General features: G+C 44.5%; 1 protein-coding gene across 1 annotated transcript in view; it reads left to right on the top strand.

The window, feature by feature from the left end:
• Positions 1 to 19,831, top strand: part of LOC119954651 (stabilin-2-like) — a 211,389-nt gene that overhangs the window by 125,428 nt on the left and 66,130 nt on the right. Inside the window, exons 36-46 of the mRNA XM_038780015.1 lie at positions 3,169 to 3,225; positions 3,330 to 3,425; positions 4,455 to 4,650; positions 7,874 to 7,969; positions 11,921 to 11,966; positions 12,082 to 12,158; positions 16,459 to 16,584; positions 17,913 to 17,986; positions 18,800 to 18,871; positions 18,968 to 19,087; positions 19,213 to 19,260. Of these exons, the coding sequence (XP_038635943.1) occupies positions 3,169 to 3,225; positions 3,330 to 3,425; positions 4,455 to 4,650; positions 7,874 to 7,969; positions 11,921 to 11,966; positions 12,082 to 12,158; positions 16,459 to 16,584; positions 17,913 to 17,986; positions 18,800 to 18,871; positions 18,968 to 19,087; positions 19,213 to 19,260 (1,008 nt within the window). The remainder of the gene's footprint in view (positions 1 to 3,168; positions 3,226 to 3,329; positions 3,426 to 4,454; positions 4,651 to 7,873; positions 7,970 to 11,920; positions 11,967 to 12,081; positions 12,159 to 16,458; positions 16,585 to 17,912; positions 17,987 to 18,799; positions 18,872 to 18,967; positions 19,088 to 19,212; positions 19,261 to 19,831) is intronic.

The following is a 19,831-nucleotide window of genomic DNA, read 5'->3' as shown; positions in this document are numbered from 1 at the left end:
GTGGGAGTCTTATTCTCAACATCTACAAATACAAACATAACTTATCTAAGGCTATCACTATTTTCTAATACAATCTAGCTCCAAAATAAATTGCTATTCCAATGCACTCCTAGCTGATCTTCCACTTTTCTAACCTTTTTAAACTTGATATCATCCAAAACTCATCTGCTTGCGTTTTAAGTAACTGCAAGTTCCATTCACCTGTCACCCCCTGAGCTTGGTGACCTATGGTGGCCCCCAGTCAAACAGTGTTTTCAAATTGTTACCCCTTGTGTTCTAATTCCTCCAACCCTCCCTACCTCTGTAATGTCCTTGGGTCCCACAATATTGCTGGATATCTGTGCTCAGATAATTCTGGCCTCTTGAGCACCCTCTTTTTATAATCAATCTTCCGCAATTGCCGCACCTTCTGCTGCCTTGGACATAAGCTCTGGAATTTTGAAAAGGGACACTTGTTGAAGATTTTCATCTCCGGCTTATCAGGGCAATGATAAGGATACCAATGTCAGGGGGAACAACAACTTTATACTGTATGAGCAGAGGGCGCTGATTGGTTGGCAAGAGGCCTTGATTGTTAGAGGCTTGAGCATGGACAGGGCACCAGATTAAGATGACTGGTAGTTAACTACCAAACACTGTTTGAAAATTTAAACTAGGCAACTTGACTCTGATTGGCCACAGCATTGCTCTGAGGAATGAACCAGTGAATGGCTGTCACTTATTTTGTTTAGGTGAAACAGGCGCAATGTGTGTACATGTTCTTTCTGTCTGCAAAGAACAAGACCCTGTGTATTAGTATATCTAGCTTCCAGTAGTTGTACATGCAAATGCGCCGCACTGCGAGCCAAACTGTCAAACCAAATCGGTTGTCAGCGTACTTCTTAGCGCATTAAGGATTGTTTAGTAAATGCTGTCCAATTTCAAAATTAAATCTAGTTTTGGACACTCGGTTTTGAGTTTTGCAATCACGGGCTGGTTGAATACAGGCTGTTCCTTTCCAGTTGTGAGCAATGGAAGAGGCATGCTGTTTGATATGATCCACCAGCCTTTGGGGCATAGCTGGCATCACACTGGCACTGAAATTCATGGACCACATTACTCATTTGTGTGATTGGCAGAGTGTCTTTTTGGCTTGACAGCGCCTCATGTTAGTGGTGAATACCACTCGTGTTGCTTTTGCATAGAAGCAGGGTGAAACTGGTGAAATACCTTGCCCTTCCATGGTAATCTGACGTAGATTGGGCACTTTACAGGGCCAGAAGTGACAGCGTGAGGTTTGTCCATGTGTTTACACGATATAAAGTGCAAAATGATCTGGTCATAGAAGCCATTAGCCCACAGGATGTCGTTGATGCTCCCTATTCCAACATCAAGCTTATATGGTGAGCAGGTGGCTTGGGCGCTATTTACAAGGTTGCTGTTGAGGCCAACCTTATAGCACGTGGAACTGTAAGAATTCCAATGTGTTTATTGACCAATGAAAGTAGGCTTTCGGTAGTCCATGGTAGAGAACCCACTGGCAGATTTCTCAACTAGTACGTCCGGGAAAGAGAGTTACTTTGACTGCTCTATTTCAGAGATGAATTTGAGTGCAGGATGAAGCCCATTTAGACATGCAAAGGAATTATTACATGTTGCTACAGATTTAAATATAGCAAATGCTTCATCCACGTATCGGAAATAGGTTAGCTGTCATTCCATTGAAGACACATTTCTCATGGAACCCAACAAAGATGTTTGAGAGAGCTGGGCCTAGAGAGGATCCCATGACAACACCATCTCGTTGTGCATACATCGTGTCATTAAAGCTGAACTCAACTGAGTTGATAAGCTCAATGAATACTGATTCACGCAATGGCGGTGGGTCTAGAGTGCCATGATGTAGCACGGCAGTGCAAATATCAATGGCTTCTGGGATTCTCTCACTACACCTCTCCATCTCTCGTCATCACTTTCCTCCTTTAAGACACCCCTGAAGACACATTTCTTTGACCAAACCTTTGGTCATCTGAACTAGTATCTCCTTAAGTTGCTCAATATCACATCTTGTCTCATGATGCTCCTATGAAGCATCTTGGGATTATTTGTTATGTTAAAGGTGCTATGTAAATATATGTTATTGTTGCTATTGTTCAAATAGTTTATGCTATGATCCCAAATGATAAACTACTTGAATCATGCACCTTAGGAAGGTGTACAAGGGTAGTTACACAATGTGCTAACAATTAGGGCAGCACAGTAGCATTGTGGATAGCACAATCACTTCACAGCTCCAGGGTCCCAGGTTCGATTCTGGCTTGGGTCACTGTCTGTGTGGAGTCTGCACATCCTCCCCGTGTGTGCGTGGGTTTCCTCCGGGTGCTCCGGTTTCCTCCCACAGTCCAAAGATGTGCAGGTTAGGTGGATTTGCCATGATAAATTGCCCTTAGTGTCCAAAATTGCCCTTCGTGTTGGGTGGGGTTACTGGGTTATGGGGATAGGGTGGAGGTGTTAACCTTGGGTAGGGTGCTCTTTCCAGGAGCTGGTGCAGACTCGATGGGCTGAATGGCCTCCTTCTGCACTGTAAATTCTATGAAATTACAGTTTTGAATCCAAGAGGCCTATTCATTAAAATGCCCTCAGAATGTACTTCTCTCACATTTACCAAGCTGGGGGGTCCTCTCTTCCAGATAGGTGGCCTCTATGGACCAAGCAAAGACCTCAGATGACCACCTTCTGGCACAGATTCTACCTGTGTCAATTGCAGTGAGGTGATCTTTCCCCTCATGCAGAGTCCGGCAGATTCAATGCAGCTACTGGAGACATTGGGCCACAAATTCACTGGGTCGGCTGGAATAGGAAGTTAAGTGCCTCAAGCTCAGTGCCTCAAAAGCCTGTTCTCTCGTTCAATTGGATCATGGAACTCGATTTACCTACTTTTGTACTCTATCCCTTAAAACCCTCCAGAACAAAAATTTTTCAATCTTGGTTTGGAAATGGCCCATTAATGAATTAGCCTCAGCAGCTTTTTGCGAGAGTGCATTCCAGATTTCCATTACCCTTTGTACGTAGAAGTGGCTTCTAGCATCACCCTGAATGGCCTGGTTCAATTTACCTTTGTTGGGAAGACATGCAGGTTTAGTTTTACAGTTGTTTATAAAGATAAATATTTGTGTTTTTTGTTTGAAGGGCAAGTGTATGAATTGTCAACATGAACCAGAATGCCCTTCTGGATTTAGCCCTGCGGTAAGTATTGACATTTTGTGTTGGAATCTCACAAAAAGATATTCCGCAATTACCGCACAGAACTCTTATGTTTTAATTCAAAATTCATTATTTGCCTAACGCAGGTGGGGAAAAAGAAGAACTGTATATATGTGCGGTACCTGCTAGGGAAGAGGTTAATGCATCTCGGTTGTCTGACAAACTGTGTGAAAACTGTTATTGTGAGTAAACCTGATTTGGAATGTATTTTGTGGCAATGTGCATTTCCTAATGAACAAAATTCAAGTCTCACAACATTAGTTTTGCAAAATCGAGGTCCATAAAATGTGGTAATTCTGGCTTATGTCAATAGCAATATAGCCATACTGAAAGCTTGGGTGGCAGGGGTTCCCTCTTCCCCTATTTTAAGCCCAGCACTTACCTGTTCAAGGCCTTGCTGTGGTACGTTACAGATTCGGGACTCTCCTGCAGCTTGAACATGACCTCATTCGTGCTATCGCAGTGCTCACGGTTCACCACCCCATCGGAACAGTGATGTCACTATCGGGTCCTCAGTTGTTCCTGGAAGCAATCATCATCCCAGGAAACTGGGTCAGCGTAGTAATGGGGCAGTGAGTGGAATTTCCATGCTAACTCTCTAAGGTCAGGGAAAGGTAAACCCAATCTTTGATGCTACTGATTGTTTGAAAGTAGTTGCCTCTCTGTCTTACCAAGGGCCGTGGCTGCGTTATAGAACACTCATGGGGTCCAAGTTGCTGTGGCAACACAGACTTTGACATGCATGTTGTAGTCTGGAGCTGTGAACAATGATGGTAGAGGCTTCAACATTCTTTCCATCCCAGCATGTGAGACTTGTATTCCAGCCCACAACCAGGGATCTATCCTGCTCTTACCACTAGCCATTGGCGTGTGTTGGAAGGATTTGCAGATTGACACTTAACCTGTTTGGCTGCATTACGGAGACACCTTCCTTGGCCATCAGGTCCTGGGGTGGGATTTGAACCCAGAGCTTCTAGCTCAGAGACAGGGGCACTACCCACAGCGCCACAGGACCTGCTCTGCTCACCAGTACAGCACCATTATTCCTCCATTGTAGGCCTTCTAAGGGTATACCCTTGAACCTTTCTTTCTCAGATGTATATTGAGAGGGACCAGTGCCCATGAAGATGATAAACTCAATTTTTTTTAAATGCCAATATTCATTAATGGTACCGCTGTCTCTGTTTTAGTGTTTGGTGGGTTTTTTTCAGACACGAGAGTGTTGTACTGGTTACTTTGGAAAACAATGTCAAGCGTGTCCAGGAGAAGCTAAAAACTGGTGCCTTGGAAATGGCATTTGTCAAGATGGTATTAATGGCACAGGGACATGCGAATGTGAAGAAGGATTCGCAGGGACAGCATGTGAGACCTGTATTGCTGGAGAGTATGGAATACATTGCGATCAAGGTGTGTTCTGAGGCCGTGCCATTATCTTAGCTGATTGGTTACTAGATTGTCCCCACTTATGCAATGATTGCCTGTGGTCATTACCAAGGTTATTTCACTATCCTCACACAACAGTATTGCCTCAATTCTTCAAGTAACTCTCCCTGAGAACTCAACTCCAATTGTTTTAACAATATTACAAGAATTGCATAGAATTGAAAGCACAGAAATAGTCCATTCTGCCCACCTGATCCATGCTGATGTTCATATAATACCGCCCCTTAAGTCTGTTCGGCCACCATTCAATACGATCATGGCTGATCTGATCTTGGCCTCAACTTCACTTTCCTGCCCGTTCTCCATAATCCGTTCTCGATAATCCGTCAACCCATTACTGATTGAAAATCTGTTTATCTCCTTAAATTTACTCCAAGTCCCGGCATCCACCGCACTCTGGGATAGTGAATTCCACAGATTCAATGGATGGCCACCCCCCCGGCCATCGCAAAACTTGGGGGCGGAAGATCCAGCTCTTTGCTTTTCAATTGATGCACGACTTCATCCCTTATCTTCTCTCCATATCTCCTCCAGCCCTTCATGATCCCTGCATTTCTTCAATTCCTGCCTCTCGCACATATTCAATTTTAATCATGTCACTATTGGTGGCTGTGCTTTCAATTACTGAAGCCCTGAGCTCTGGCATTCCCTCTCTAGCCCTTTCCATCTCTCTACCTCCCAACATCTTTCCTCCTTCAAGATGTTCCTACTTCTTTGACCAAGCTTTTGGTCATCTGCTCAATATCAGTATTGTTTGATAACGCTCCTGTGAAGCACCGTGAGATGTTTTAAATGCTATGCAAATTCAACCGTGGTTGTAACATTCAGCAGCCAGAGGAAATCCCTCTCCACGATGTTTTAGATGATCTCCTTACTGTGTAGTTGAATTCAATAAATGTACTTATTTGTGGTTTAGCTTCTGGAGAAATAACTTTGAAAAGTTCCAAGACCTTGTGAAAACCCAACTGTCCTTTGGAGATCCGTCTTGATAGGTCTGCACTTCATTTCGGGCCCAAATGGTTGACTCTTTGACGTGGCCTTGCAATCCACTGGGTTATAAAAGCAGCCACTAGCCAGCATGGAAGCACATTGTAGCCTAGCTCACCTCCCCAGAACAAGTATATTCTTAAAAAGCAATCTGCTCTGCATAAAGCGTTAGGCTGGTGGTTCAGGGTTGACAGAGAAATATTCTCCATAACGTCAAGAGAATTCCTCGCTTTTCTTTGGATGTTACTATGGAACCTTTCACGCTCATCTGAACAGAGCCTTGCTTTAATCAGACTGATTTCCCAATTGAGCATTCTCGATGGGATTCACATCTGTAGGGTGTGCTAGTTTGGAATGTAACGGGCTCAGAGATCCTGATTTTCCATCCATTGAAGTGAAAATCGAGTTCTAAGAGTGAACATATTCCCAACCGGCTGCTCCTGCAAAGTGTGTTGCTCCTCCCCCGATGTCTCATAGAAAAAATATATCTTTATAGGTAGGGTACCCCTCAGTATTGCAGTGGAAAGTTAGCCTAGATGATACACTTATTTCAATAAGGACACGGGGAGTCCACGCTGAATAAAATAAATAACTGCTTTATTTACAATTTTTGTATTTGTACATCCTGTTAGATCCCTACCGGCTCTCTTTCTGGATGGTGCCTTACTGGCTGACTTTTTATAAATTGCTAAATGGAGTTCCCCCGCCCTTCAGCAGGGGGGCACGTACTCCCCGAAAACCTCGGGGAAGATAATCATTCCTCACCCTGTAAATCCCATGAGGGATATTACACTATATCCTCAAGTGAGGCTTGAAGCTACAAGCAACTGAAGTGTAATAATAATAATAATATAATAATCTTTATAGTCACAAGTAGGCTTACATTAACACTGCAATGAAGTTACTGTGAAAAGCCCGTATTCGCCACATTCCGGCGCCTGTTCGGGTACACCGAGGGAGAATTCAGAATGTCCAAATTACCTAACAGCACGTCTTTCAGGACTTGTGGGAGGAAACCGGAGCACCCGGAGGAAACCCACGCAAGCACGGGGAAAACATGCAGACTCCGCACAGACAGTGACCCAGCCAGGAATCGAACCTGGGACCCTGGAGCTGTGAAACCATAGTGCTAACCACTGTGCTACTGTGCTGCCCACAATGTGGCAGTGCTACCAACTGAGCTAAGCTGAGACTTTAGAATCCTCTTTAGCTGCTGGAGTGAAAGGCTCCAACTGTGACTGCTAGGAACTGAAACTGAGGCAGTACCTCTGGGTTTATTTAGAATTATGGAGAATATACAGCACAGAAAGAGGCTGTTCAGGGCAGCCAGTCAATAACGGCACTCAGGCTTTATCAATACTTTCTCCATCCTACCGCACCTGACTGACTCTATCAGAATGACCCTCTGTCCCCCTTCTCTCTTTGTGCCCATCTAGCTTCTCCTTAAATACATCCATGTTAGTCACCTCAACCTCTCTTTGTGGTAACGAGTTCCACATTCTTCTCACTCTTTGGGTAAAGACATTTTTTTCTGAATTCCCCATTCGATGTTTTGGTGACAATCATAGCTTGACGGTCTCTTGGCTGCAAATGAAAGCATTTTCTCCCTGTGTCTGCACAATCAAAACATTTCATAATTTTAAAGACTTTGCTTAAGTCACCCCTCACATTTCCATCTTTTTGTGATGATTTCAACCTCCAAGCGAATTGCTTTATATTGCCGTTCCATTATTATTATCACAGGGTGAAGACTTAACATGATGTCCAGATGACAATCGCTACAAGGGGTGCAGCGCAGATTCACAGAGAAAGTGCACCAGGGTAACCAGGGACAGATAATAAGTGCAGCCTGGCCAATGTAGTCCATATGCCAGGAACTTTTTTTTAAAATTTAGATTACCCAATTCTTTTTTCCAATTAAGGGGCAATTTAGTGTGGCCAATCCACCTACTCTGCACATTTTTGGGTTGCGGGGGCGAAACCCACGCAGACACGGGGAGAATGTGCAAACTCCACACGGACAGTGACCCAGAGCCGGGATCGAACCTGGGACCTCAGCGCCGTGAGGCGGTTGTGCTAACCACTAGGCCACCGTGCTGCCCTTATGCCAGGAACTTTAAATAAATGCTTATCATTATGCCACAGGATGTTTCTTAATTACTTTTGCATTTCTATAATTGTTATTATTATTACTTTCTAGAATGTAGGTGCGCTCATGGCAAATGCAATGAAGGAATCCAAGGGGATGGTTCTTGTGAATGTGAGTTTGGATGGAGAGGAGTCAACTGTAACACTCGTAAGTTTGAATTCATTGCATTGTCCACTCGGGAAACAATAATTTGTGCTTGTGTCAGAGGTAATAATACAGCTCTTCAGCACATTACAACGAGGAATTGAGGGGGATGAACATTATTGTCATCATAACTGCTAGTCCACGAGATAGGAAAGTGAACTGTTTTGTTCTGATTACTGAAAAGATCAGACAATGTTTTACCGCAAGTTTTGGAGAGGAAGCTGTAATAGCCCACACGGGGCCTACAGGGTAGGAATGATTGATCTTGGGGAGTACGAGCTTGAATGATACAGAAAGAGGCCATTCAGCTGATCGTGCCTGTGCTAACTCTTTGGAAAAAAAAATCCAGTTAATCCCACATCCCTGCCTTTTATCCACAACACTGAAAATGTTTCTTTTTCAAGGGTTTCCCCTTCATCTGTTAGCTTATCAACAGTATGGCTTCAGCGCTGTATCTGAAACCAGCTGACTGGCTGAAAGTATGACATTTAGAAAGTGGGAGCGTGAAATCTTGACCTGGAACCTCAATGAGCGTTACATATAGATTCAATCCCAGCCCTGCAGGGCAAACACATGATGGGGCGGGATTCTCCCGTACCCGGCGGGGCGGGGAGTCCCGGCGGGACGGAGTGGCGTGAACCACCTTCAAGGGCTAGGCCGGCACCGGAGTGGTTTGCGCCCCGCCGGCCGACGTGGAAAGACTTTGGCGCCGCACCAGCCGGGGCCGAAGGGACTCCGCCGACCGGCGCCGGTCCGCACATGCGCGGGAGCATCAGCGGCTGCTGACGTCATCCCCGCACATGCACGGGGGGGGTGTTCACCTACGCATCGGCCATCATGGAGGCTGACACGGCCGGCACGTAGGAAAAGAGTGCCCCAACGACCACAGGCCCGCCCTCGGATCGATGGGCCCCGATCATGCGGCAGGCCACCGTAGGGGCACCCCCCAAGGCCAGATCGCCCCACGCTCCCCCCCCAGGACACCGGAGCCCGCCCACGCCGCCAGGTCACGCCGGTAAGGGACCTAGTTCCATTTACTCCAGCGGGACCTGCATATTACGAGCATGCCTTCGGCCCATCGCGGGTCGGAGAATCGCCGGGGGGCCGCTACGAGCAGCCGCCGTCTGGCGTGGTGCAATTCCCACCCCCGCCGAATCTCCGGCGCTAGAGAATTCGGCGGCCGGCGGGGGCGGGATTCACCCCCCCCCCCCCCCCCCCCCCCCCCCCCCCCCCCGGCGATTTTCCGACCCGGTGAGGTGTCGGAAAATCCCACCCATGGTGCCCAACGACAAGATTCATTGCAACAGTTCAACCAAGATATCTTAAGGCCATTAGACCAACGTAAGGAATAAGTTACAAGGAAAGAATTATTTAACAAAGTGTTACAACCCCCGCGTAGGTCACAGGATCTGGACCATCTGGTGCCCTGTGACCTCGACAAAGTATGAACTTCCCCTTCAACTGGGAGAGTCCACTGAGTATAGAAACCCTGGACTGAGTGTAGGTCAGTGATATGAAGAAAACTCATATAGTTTGGACATAGTGATACAAACACAAGGGGAGTGTATGATAAAAGAGGTAATGCAAGGCAAAACCTGATTAAGCAGCGGTTTGATTGATATGTTCAAGTCACAAGGAGAATTGATGGGAAAACAGAAAAGTTTCCACTTCTGGGGAGTCCAGGAGTGGAGAATATAACCTAGACCTTTCAAGAGTGAAGATAGGAAACACTACACACAAAGGGTGAAAGACATTTGGAATTTTCTTCTGCAAGTGCAGATTAATGCTATTAATATCAATTAGAAATATTTGTTAACCAGGGGTATTAAAGGATATGAGAAAAAAGTGGGTGTGTCGAGTTGGGTCATGGATCAGAAATAATTTCATTGAATGGCAGCACAGATTCAAGGGGCCGATATATTCCTATGGTTGTAAGATATTAAACTCAGGCCCTTCCTCTCCTCTAGGGTCGATATAAAAGATCCTAAAACACTATTTCAAAGATGAGCAGGTACATTCTGCCTGGTGTCCTGGTCAATATCTATCCCTCAAGTTAAGATTTCAAAATGGATTATCTGGTCATTATCACATTGTAGGATTTAACATAGAACATAGAACAGTACAGCACAGAACAGGCCCTTCGGCCCTCGAAGTTGTGCCGAGCAATGATCACCCTACTCAAACCCACGTATCCACCCTATACTTGTAACCCAACAACCCCCCCCTTAACCTTACTTTTTTAGGACACTACGGGCAATTTAGCATGGCCAATCCACCTAACCCGCACATCTTTGGACTGTGGGAATTGACACCCAGTTCCCTGCATTACAGCACTACATTCCCCCAAAAAGTGTTTAGTTGGACATAAAGTGCTTTGAGGTGCCCGGAAGACATGAAAAACACTATATAAATTCAAGTTCTTTATTTTCAGCTACCCAAGAAAACCAACAAAATCCCAAATTAATGTTTTAAATTTAGAGTACCCAATTAATCTTTTCCAATTAAAGGGCAATTTAGCATGGCCAATCCACCTACCCTGCACATCTTTTGGGTTGTAGGGGCGAAACCCACGCAAACACAGGGAGAATGTGCAAACTCTACACGGATAGTGACCCAGAGCTGGGGTCAAACATATGACCTCGGGGCCGTGAGGCAACAGTGCTAACCACTGCGCCACCGTGCTGCCTCAAAATCTCAAATATGACGTGATTTCTCTCCATCTATTCACTTGCATTTATATATACACATTATCACATGCTCAGGATATCCAAATGTGCCTTACAAAAAATGAACTGAAATTTGAAATCGTAGATCAATAGAAAGTTTGTCACTTCCTTTGCTGAGCTTTAAATTTACAAACACTTTCCAATCTGTCACGGTACTGCCGTACACAGCAATAGTATTCTGACTGACCTGCGCACACTTAATGGTCCTTAGAGCAGAATATTACGCTACTGCACTGTGCTTGGTCTGGCAGACATTCCCATTGCTGTAGCATATATCACCTGACTTAGGTGGTGAGTGTTGTTGTGGAAGCAACAGGCAGTCAGTCTGCCCACAGCAAGACCCAACTAAAAAAAAACAAGCCTGTTTACAGACCAGGAGTTTTGTTAGTTCATGCTTCCCATCTTCCAGTCATGCCATAGTGACTTCGCAGGCAGGTCTCAGTTTAGTAGCTGACCTGAAAGATGGCACTTGTGACAATACAGCTGTGGTGAATGTGTAACCACTATAATTCACACTGTACATTAATGTGTCCCTGTGGGCTCCATCTGTGAGCCGCTGCGCGGCACTGCCCACAGGGGGTGATGAGGAGCATGTACAGGGCTCCGCCCTCAGCTCCACCCCCTTCAGGAAGTATAAGTGCTGCGGTCCTGCGAGTCCGCCCTCAGTTCAGCACAGTCGCAGGCAGGCTCAGTTGTAAGCCGATTAAAGCCACAGTTTACTCCAACTCGTGTCTCTGGTTGAATTGATGGTCGTATCAACAGCTGCCCTTTTTTAAAAATAAATTTAGAATACCCAATCCATTTCTTCCAATTAAGGGGCAATTTAGCGTGTTCAATCCACCTACCTTGCACATCTTTGGGTTGTGGGGGCGAAACCCACGCAAACGCGGGGAGAATGTACAAGATCCACACGGACAGTGACCCAGAGTCGGGTTTGAATCTGGGACCTCGGTGCCGTGAGACTGCAGTGCTATCACTGCGCCACCGTGCTGCCCTTCAATACAGCTATCCTGTGGCAGTTCATTGTAATGCCAGGCTAGGCCATGTGCATAAGTTCATACTTGAATGTAGAACCAGTTGACTCAGAAGTGAAAATATCTGTGTTCGATAATGTTACGGGTTTTCCTGTTATTTACTACAGTAAGATTTCTTAGATTTTGTTTAATGATGTGAATCAGTAAGGTCAAAGTACTAACATCTGGGTTGTGCCTATGATTTTTATATTCAGGAATCACCGATGACCAGTGCAATAAGCTTTGTCATTCAAGTGCCAAGTACGTGTCCTTTGACCATCGTCTGTTGGTAACAGAGCACTTTCGAAATTAATGAAATTCATTGTTCACTAATGCATTTGCTGTTGACACTCTGACCTTTCACCCTCTTGCACAGCTGCATCTCTGAAGCAACTGGCAACTGGATCTGTAAATGTGTGACTGGCTTCAAAGGCAATGGCACGTTCTGCGAAGGTAAAATTGAACTCTGACCTCTCACTCACTGAACCTCTTTGGCTTTTTCCCTGCACACAGATTATTTCTTATTGTATTCCTTTTTTTCAAAAAATATCTTGATTTAAAGAAATTCATAATACTCAATACAAACCAGAACAATCAAAAATAGAAGGAAAGAAAAAGACAAAACACCACCTTATAAAAAGGGAGAAGAGCACACAATACCTAATTAACATAAATACAAAGAACAACCTAAACCCCCTAACAACTGACAGTGACTAACTCCTTGAAAAAGGAAGTAAATGGTTGCCATCCTCAATAGAACCTGGCCTCTAATGGTGAACTTGGCTTTCTCCAAATGCAGAAATGACATTCAGTCACCCAGTCAAGCAGAGGCACTTGGCGGAGTGGGAGACCTCCAACCGAGCAATATTCATCTCCAGGTTATCAACGAGGCAAAGGCAAGGATATCCATTTTTACCCTAAACTGTATCACCGGAGAATCCAACACCCTAAATATGGCCACCACCGGACACGGACCCCAATCTACATGGAGTATCTTTGACGTGGTGTTAAAAAATGAAGCTCAGAAACCTATACGTTTGAGGCAGGACCAGAACTTATGCGTCTGGTTAGCTGGCCCCAAAGAACAGCGCTCACACCATCCTCAACACGAGGGAAGAACCCGCTCATCCTTGCCTTAGTCAAGTCCTATTTAATACCTTAAACTGAATCAGGCTTACCCAAGCACATGAAGACGTGAAGTTGACCCTATGAAGAGCCTTACTCCACACCTCACCATTCAGAATGGGACCCAATCTACCTTCCCATTTCACCCTCACACTACCCAATGGTGCAGAATCCAATGACAGGCTATGATCATATATGTCCGAAACAGACCCCACGTCAGGCCTAGCCAGGGACTGAATCTTCTTCATCAGGGAAGAGGTGGCGCCAAAGGAAAGGAAGGAAAAGCTTTACGTCAAAAATTGCGAACTTGGAAATACCTAAAAAGACTGGAATTGGGCAGGTGGAGTTACTCAGCTAACTCCCTAAAACCTCTCGTCCACGAACAGGTCTCCAATCCGCTCCAGACCCTTCACCTCCCAAGATTTAAACATTGAGTCCAAACCAGCAGGTAGGAAGTTGCAAATACGGACGAGCAAAGACAGGGAAACGAGTTTGAATTACTGTCTAAACTGCTTAAAAATCCTAAAGGGAGGGGACCATCACTGCGTTTGAGGAAAATCTAACAGGGGTAAAAGTAATTATTGCATGAAGAGTAGATGTAGTTCAGGAACGAGCTTCCATTTGTCCCCAAACGGACCAAGGATTGCTCAACCACAACAATATTTTTTGAATGTTAGCTGCCCAGTAATAAAACTATAAATAATGGAGGGTGAAACCCCCCAACTGTCTGTCCCTTTGAAGCAGAACGCTGCAGATTCTGGGAGGCTTACCCGCCCAAATAAAAGAGGATATCAGTTTGTTGACGTTGCTCACTACCCCCCAAGGATGGTGGAGGCCGTTCTACCTCTGCAGACCTGCTTTGATACTGTTAACCAAACTGGTGTAATTTAACTTATGAAGTGAGGCCCAGTTATGGGCCACCCCAGACCCCCAGATAGCGGAAGCTTGTCTTAGCAAGGCGAAGAGGTAATATACCCAGTGGGCTTACGTCCCAAGGAGGTTAACTGGGAAATATATACTCTTGCCTGAGTACAATTTATACCCAGAGAAGGAGCCAACGTGTTAATCAACTTCATTATGTTGTTTCTGGAGGGGGCAGGATCCTTAATATAAAAAATAGAATTATAGAATTGTAGAATTTACAGTGCAGAAGGAGGCCATTGAGCCCATTGAGCCCTTGAAAGAGCACCCTACTCAAGCTCACGCGTCCACCCTATCCCCGATATCTCATAAACCCACCTAATCTTTTGGACACTACAGGGCAATTTAGCCAATCCACCTAACCTGCACATCTTTGGAAGTAGGTTGTCCACATAAAGGGACACCCGATGTTCCACCCCTCCCCGACTATTCCCTCCACTTATTAGAGGACCTCAGCTCTGCAGCGAGAGGCTCTATTGCTAGAGCAAACAGGATGGGGACAGTGGCCAGCCTGCCCCGTGTCCCTATTTAAAGGAAAATAATCAGAGTTCAAGGTGTTCGTATGAACACAGGCAGTGGAGGCCTTATACAGCAGACAAATCCAGGAAATAAATTTGTGGCCAAATCCAAACCTCCCAGGAATCTCAAATAAATCTACATGGCACGGTGGCACAGCAGTTAGCACCGCTGCCTCACCGCTCCAGGGTCCCTGGAGTCTGCACATTCTCCTTGTGTCTGCGTGGGTTTCCTCCGGGTGCTCCGGTTTCCTCCCACTAGTCCAGAAAGACGTGATGTTAGGTAATTTGGACATTCTGAATTCTCCCTCTTCATTGCAATGTTAATGTAAGCCTACTTGTGACAATAAAGATTATTAGTATTTTACTTGCCTTGAGCTCCGAGAGGCTGCACACTCTGTCGACGAGTATCTGCACCAACCTTTCTGTTCCCTGATTCTTTGGGGCATTTCAGTCACAGGAGACCTATTCCAATAACTATATGGGTTTGTCAAGATTAACCAATCTGTGGAACCAAGAAAAGGGGCCAAAGCTACAGTACTCCAGCGGGAGTCACCTCATGCTCATCTTCCCCCTACATTACACCACCAGATGTCCCTTTTCTCTTATTATATTTCACAGATGTTTTGTTTGTTTGAAGTGCTGCATTAGAATGTGAAACTGTCATGAGAAATGGTTGGGGGTGAATAGAGCAGGTGCATATAATGGCTTAAACACATGAGGGCAGAGAAATAGATGGCGACAGTATGCTGACAGAATGAGATCAAAAGGAGTGCAACGAGGCTAATGCACATGGACCAGTTTGGCCAAATGGCCTACTTCTCTGCCGTAAGTTCTGTGTAACTCTATGGGTAAAATCTTCTGGATTTGTATGCCACAGGAGCTTCTGGTCCTGCTTAAGCCACACTCATGGTGTGGTTTCCCAGCGACGTGGGGTTGATTCAATGCAAAATCTTAGTGACAGCTTCCCATAGCCAACCAAGGGAGGGCCACTGGTTAACATTCCGCAGGGAGTTCAGAGAATCCCGCCCTTTGTATGGTATCACTATTTCTATTTCATCAAGTCTCTTAATTCACTCAAATGCCTAATTAGAGAAATGGGTTCTGATATCAGCCTGGGTAGAAATTAATCTCTGAATTAATTAATCAGATTTTACTTAATATCAATGAGGGGTTATAGTCTTAAAGTGGCTATTGCTTACATGGGTACAAAGAACAATGTGTCAGATGGTACCATATTCCTGCCTCTACAAAAATAACAAAGAATTCCTCTGATTTAAATATGAGTCAACCTAACCATAGCCCTAATGTTCACTTGCAATTACTTGCATCTTGCGCACACTCCTAATTTCGAAATTCAGTGTTACACTTTTTAGATGCAAAATTATCTGATAAAATGATTTAAAAAAGCAACATTGTTTGTCAAAGCTTTCACACATATTGCCCTTGTTCAGCTAAACAAAATAAGTGGCAGCCATTCGTTGATTCATTCCTCGGGGCAATGCCTCAACCAATCAGAGTGAAGCTGCCTGGTTTCAATTTCAAATATTACTTGGCAGTTAACTGTCAGTCACCGCCAACTGGTGCATTCTCCATGGCAACACTTCTACCAGAATTCACTTGCCAACTAATTTGTTGATTTCCCTTGCTTTAGATTCTTGCGAATGTCCTGATGAGTGCAATATGAAAAGCTTCATCAAAACTGTTACTGTTTTTAGCACTATTCAAACGTTAAATAACAAGAAAGTCTATAACTTACTTCACTGAAGCTTTAAATTTACAAGCGCTCTCCAGTCTGCAAAGTTTCTGCAGTACACAGCAATTGCACTCTGAGTGACCCGAGGCTGCACTCACTTAATGACACTAAACAGCAGAATATTACACTGTGCTTGGTCTGGCTGACATTTCCGTTGTTATAAAACAGCTCATCATCACCGCACTTACTGTGAGAAATGTCACCCATTAGTATAGTTAACTAGTATTGTTAACCATTACAGAATGGTACTGCGAATAAATGTCATTGAATGCCTGGCTCTATTGTCATTGCCATTGTCGGAGCTCAGAGTTTAGTTATCAAATTGACTTGAACCATGCACTTTCAAACAGGAGCTAATGATGTTTAGGGTATTTTACTCATGTCACTTTTAGTTTGCAATGGCAATTCTGATCTTTGCTGGTACTGTTTATTACAGCTGTGAATGTATGTGAGATGAATAATGGAGGCTGCTCACCAAATGCGGACTGCAAAATAACACTTCCTGGGCAAAGAGATTGCACCTGTCGGAGAGAATACACTGGCGATGGACTTGTATGCCTCGGTAAAAACATATTTTCTTTTCAATAGCTGCCCATATGTACCATAATTCAAATGTTTACAATTTAGCTGAATTTAAGGGATAAGGTGAGAGCAATTGCCCCTTGACCACAAGGCCAGCATTTGACCAAGTGAGGAATCAAGGAACCCTAACAAAACTCAAGTCAATGGAAATTGGAAGGAAATTTCTTCCACTGGTTGGAATCATAGGTAACACAAAGGAAGATGGTGATCTTTGTTGGAGGCCAGTCATCTCAGCTCCAGGACATGGCAGCAGAAGGTCCTCAGGGTAGTGTCCTTGGTCTAACTATCTTCCGCTGCTTTATCCTTTCCTCCATCATAAAGCCAGAAATGAGGATTGCACAGTGTTCAGCACCATTTGTGGTTCCTCAGATACTGATGTGGTCTATACCCACATGCAGCAAGACCTGGACAACATTCAGGTTTGGTCTGAAGGGACATTTGCACCAAAAGCCAGGCAATGGCTATTTCCAACAAGAAATAATTTAACCATATCCCCTTGATGTTCAATTATATTTTTCCACTCTCATCGTCCTGGGGGTTACTATTGACCAGAAACTGAATTAAATCAGCCATAGAAATAATGTGATAGGAAGAGCAGGTTGGAGGCAGGAAATTCTGTGGAGTGTAACTCACTTCCTGGCTCCCCAAAGCCTGTCAACAATCTGCAAGGCACAAGTGGAGTGTGATTGAATGCTCTCCGCTAACTTGGATGAGTGTGACTCCAACAATATTCAAGACGTTTAGCACCACCCAGGACAAAGCAATCCACTCAATCAATACTCTATCCACCACCTCAAATATTCACTTCCTCCAATACTGACACATAATGGCAGCAGTGTGTACCATACACAAGATGCACTGCAGCGACTCACCAATGCTCTTTCAACATTACCTTCCAAGTGAGAAACCTACTCCTAGATGGACAAGGGCAGCAGATATGGGGGAACATCAACACCTCCATGTCACGCACCCTGACTTGGAACTGTACCGCCGTTCTTCACTGTCTGGGTTAATTTCCTGGAACTTCTTCCTTCATAGCACTGTGTGCCTACCTGCACTGCACTGCATGGTCTGTACCAGCTCAAGGAGGTGATTCACACTCACCATCTCAAGGGCAAATGGGGGTGGAAAATAAATGCTTGTCTTGACAATGATACTCACATTCCTTAAAGGATTTTTAAAAATCATGTATGTTATTGACTGTATAAAAGTAGTTCTGATGTTTTCTGAATAAAACTAAAGATAATAAACTCTTATTAATAAAGGTAACATAAAAGGCTTTACTTAGGGTTCTTTGTGTTCTTTAAGAAATCAACCCCTGCCTGGAGAATAATGCAGGATGCCATATGAATGCTGAATGTACGCAAACTGGGCCAAACCAGGTCAGTAAAATTAATTTCCCACACTTGAATTCACACATTTCATTTCTCTCTTAGCTCACACTGGCGTGTAGTTCAAAATGTGTTGTTCAGCGCCCGCCCCCCCTCCCCCCGGCAATGCATCTGCTATCGTTTTGTTCTGGTTTGAACATGTCCATCCATTGTTGTTACCAGACCCATGAGCAAATTATCAGCAGGAATACATAGAGAGCCAGAAATCATGGGGGAACATTTTCTTTACTACTCATGGCCCGAGGAATATTGACCCCCCTCCCCATAATCTTGTCACCCAATCGGCATCAACATATCACCTGGTGTTTAGCCCACATTAATAACAGCTGCAACTGTACTCATGGTAAGTTTGTGTCCCTGTGTATTTTCTTTCATATACCTCATGGGAGATGCACTATGCATACAAATAAACACCAAAATCCAAAATATTGAAGCCTGTTTGTGTTCTTTCAAAATCAATGCAGTTTGAGATGACACCAGCAAATGAATTGAGCAAGCATATTTTTTTTAATTTTCTAAATTCTACATAAGGAGGAGCAATAGTTTGTGTATCTCTGGATTGTGCCTGAGAATAATAATAATAATCGCTTATCATCACAAGTAGGATTGACGTTATTGTGAAAAGCCCCTAGTCGCCACATTCCGGTGTCTGTTCGGGGAGGCCGGTACGGGAATTGAACCTGCGCTGCTGGCCTTGTTCTGCATTACAAGCTAAGCGGAACTGAATGGTGTATTCTCCACCTTTCCCCTATTCCTATATTACCTATCAGACTTTGCTTTATAATTTTAAATTGGTGATTTTAGGCAGCGTGCAACTGTTTGCTTGGCTATCAAGGTGACGGCAGGACCTGTGAACCAGTTAACCCCTGTCGAGTGGTGAGTACAATGAGTTCAGTACATCTTCATTTAACCTAATTGCCCAGATGCTTAGTTAGAACGATAAGTGATTTAATTACTTTTGTTTTATTACAGGCCAATGGGGGCTGCAGTGAATTTGCCAAGTGCAACCACACTGGACCAAACGAGCGAGAGTGTAGCTGTTTGCCGAGTTACCTTGGCGATGGGGTTACCTGTAAAGGTAGCATATACAAGGTGTGTTCCCTGATGCCCTTTCTATTTCATCAGTTCTTCGGTTAGAGTCATGTTTCAGCTGTGATCATTTCAGTGCTCTCCATAGATCACTCACTCAGGAATTTTCCTTCACCCTTTCTTTGCAGGAGATGACGAAGGACACAGCTGCTTCCCGTTTTTTCCAATACCTTCAGGTAAAAAAAGAAATTGCCGACCTTTTCCTCCTGGTCTTTCATGGCAATAACTCAAACCCAGCCGCATATAATGGTGTATTAACATATTGACTAGTGCAATTGTAGCCGTGAAGAGAATCATAATTCAATCTGTTTTGTAAATGTTTGCAAATGTTACAGTGCAGCAAGCACAAAGCACCACCTGTCAACCAGGAACAAACTCTGATAAGTAATTGAAATAAGAGCAAATTCCCCAGTTCTGTAATCTCAGCAAACAGCAACGCTCAGGAGAAACAGGGCTGGAGAACAAGCTGCAACAAGTGTAGCATTGGCATATCAAAACAGAATAGGAGAAGGAGGAGGCCACATGGTTTACCCTGTTGTGCTCTTAGTAAACAAAATGGATGTCACAGAGTACTTAAGGTTGCACCACTGGATAGAAGAGTGTTTAAGGTGGTGGATGAGGTGCCGATCAAGCAGCCTACTATGTCTTGGATGTTCTCACGCATCCTGAACTGTTGTTGGAGCTACATGCACTACAGCACTGGCCATCTTTGAGTTATAGCGTATGACATAGACAGACTGCAGACCT

Source organism: Scyliorhinus canicula, chromosome 20, assembly GCF_902713615.1.
Source record: "Scyliorhinus canicula chromosome 20, sScyCan1.1, whole genome shotgun sequence".
Lineage (NCBI taxonomy): Eukaryota > Metazoa > Chordata > Chondrichthyes > Carcharhiniformes > Scyliorhinidae > Scyliorhinus > Scyliorhinus canicula.
The sequence above is the reverse complement of the archived record's forward strand: the minus strand, read 5'-3'. Positions and strand labels throughout refer to the sequence as shown.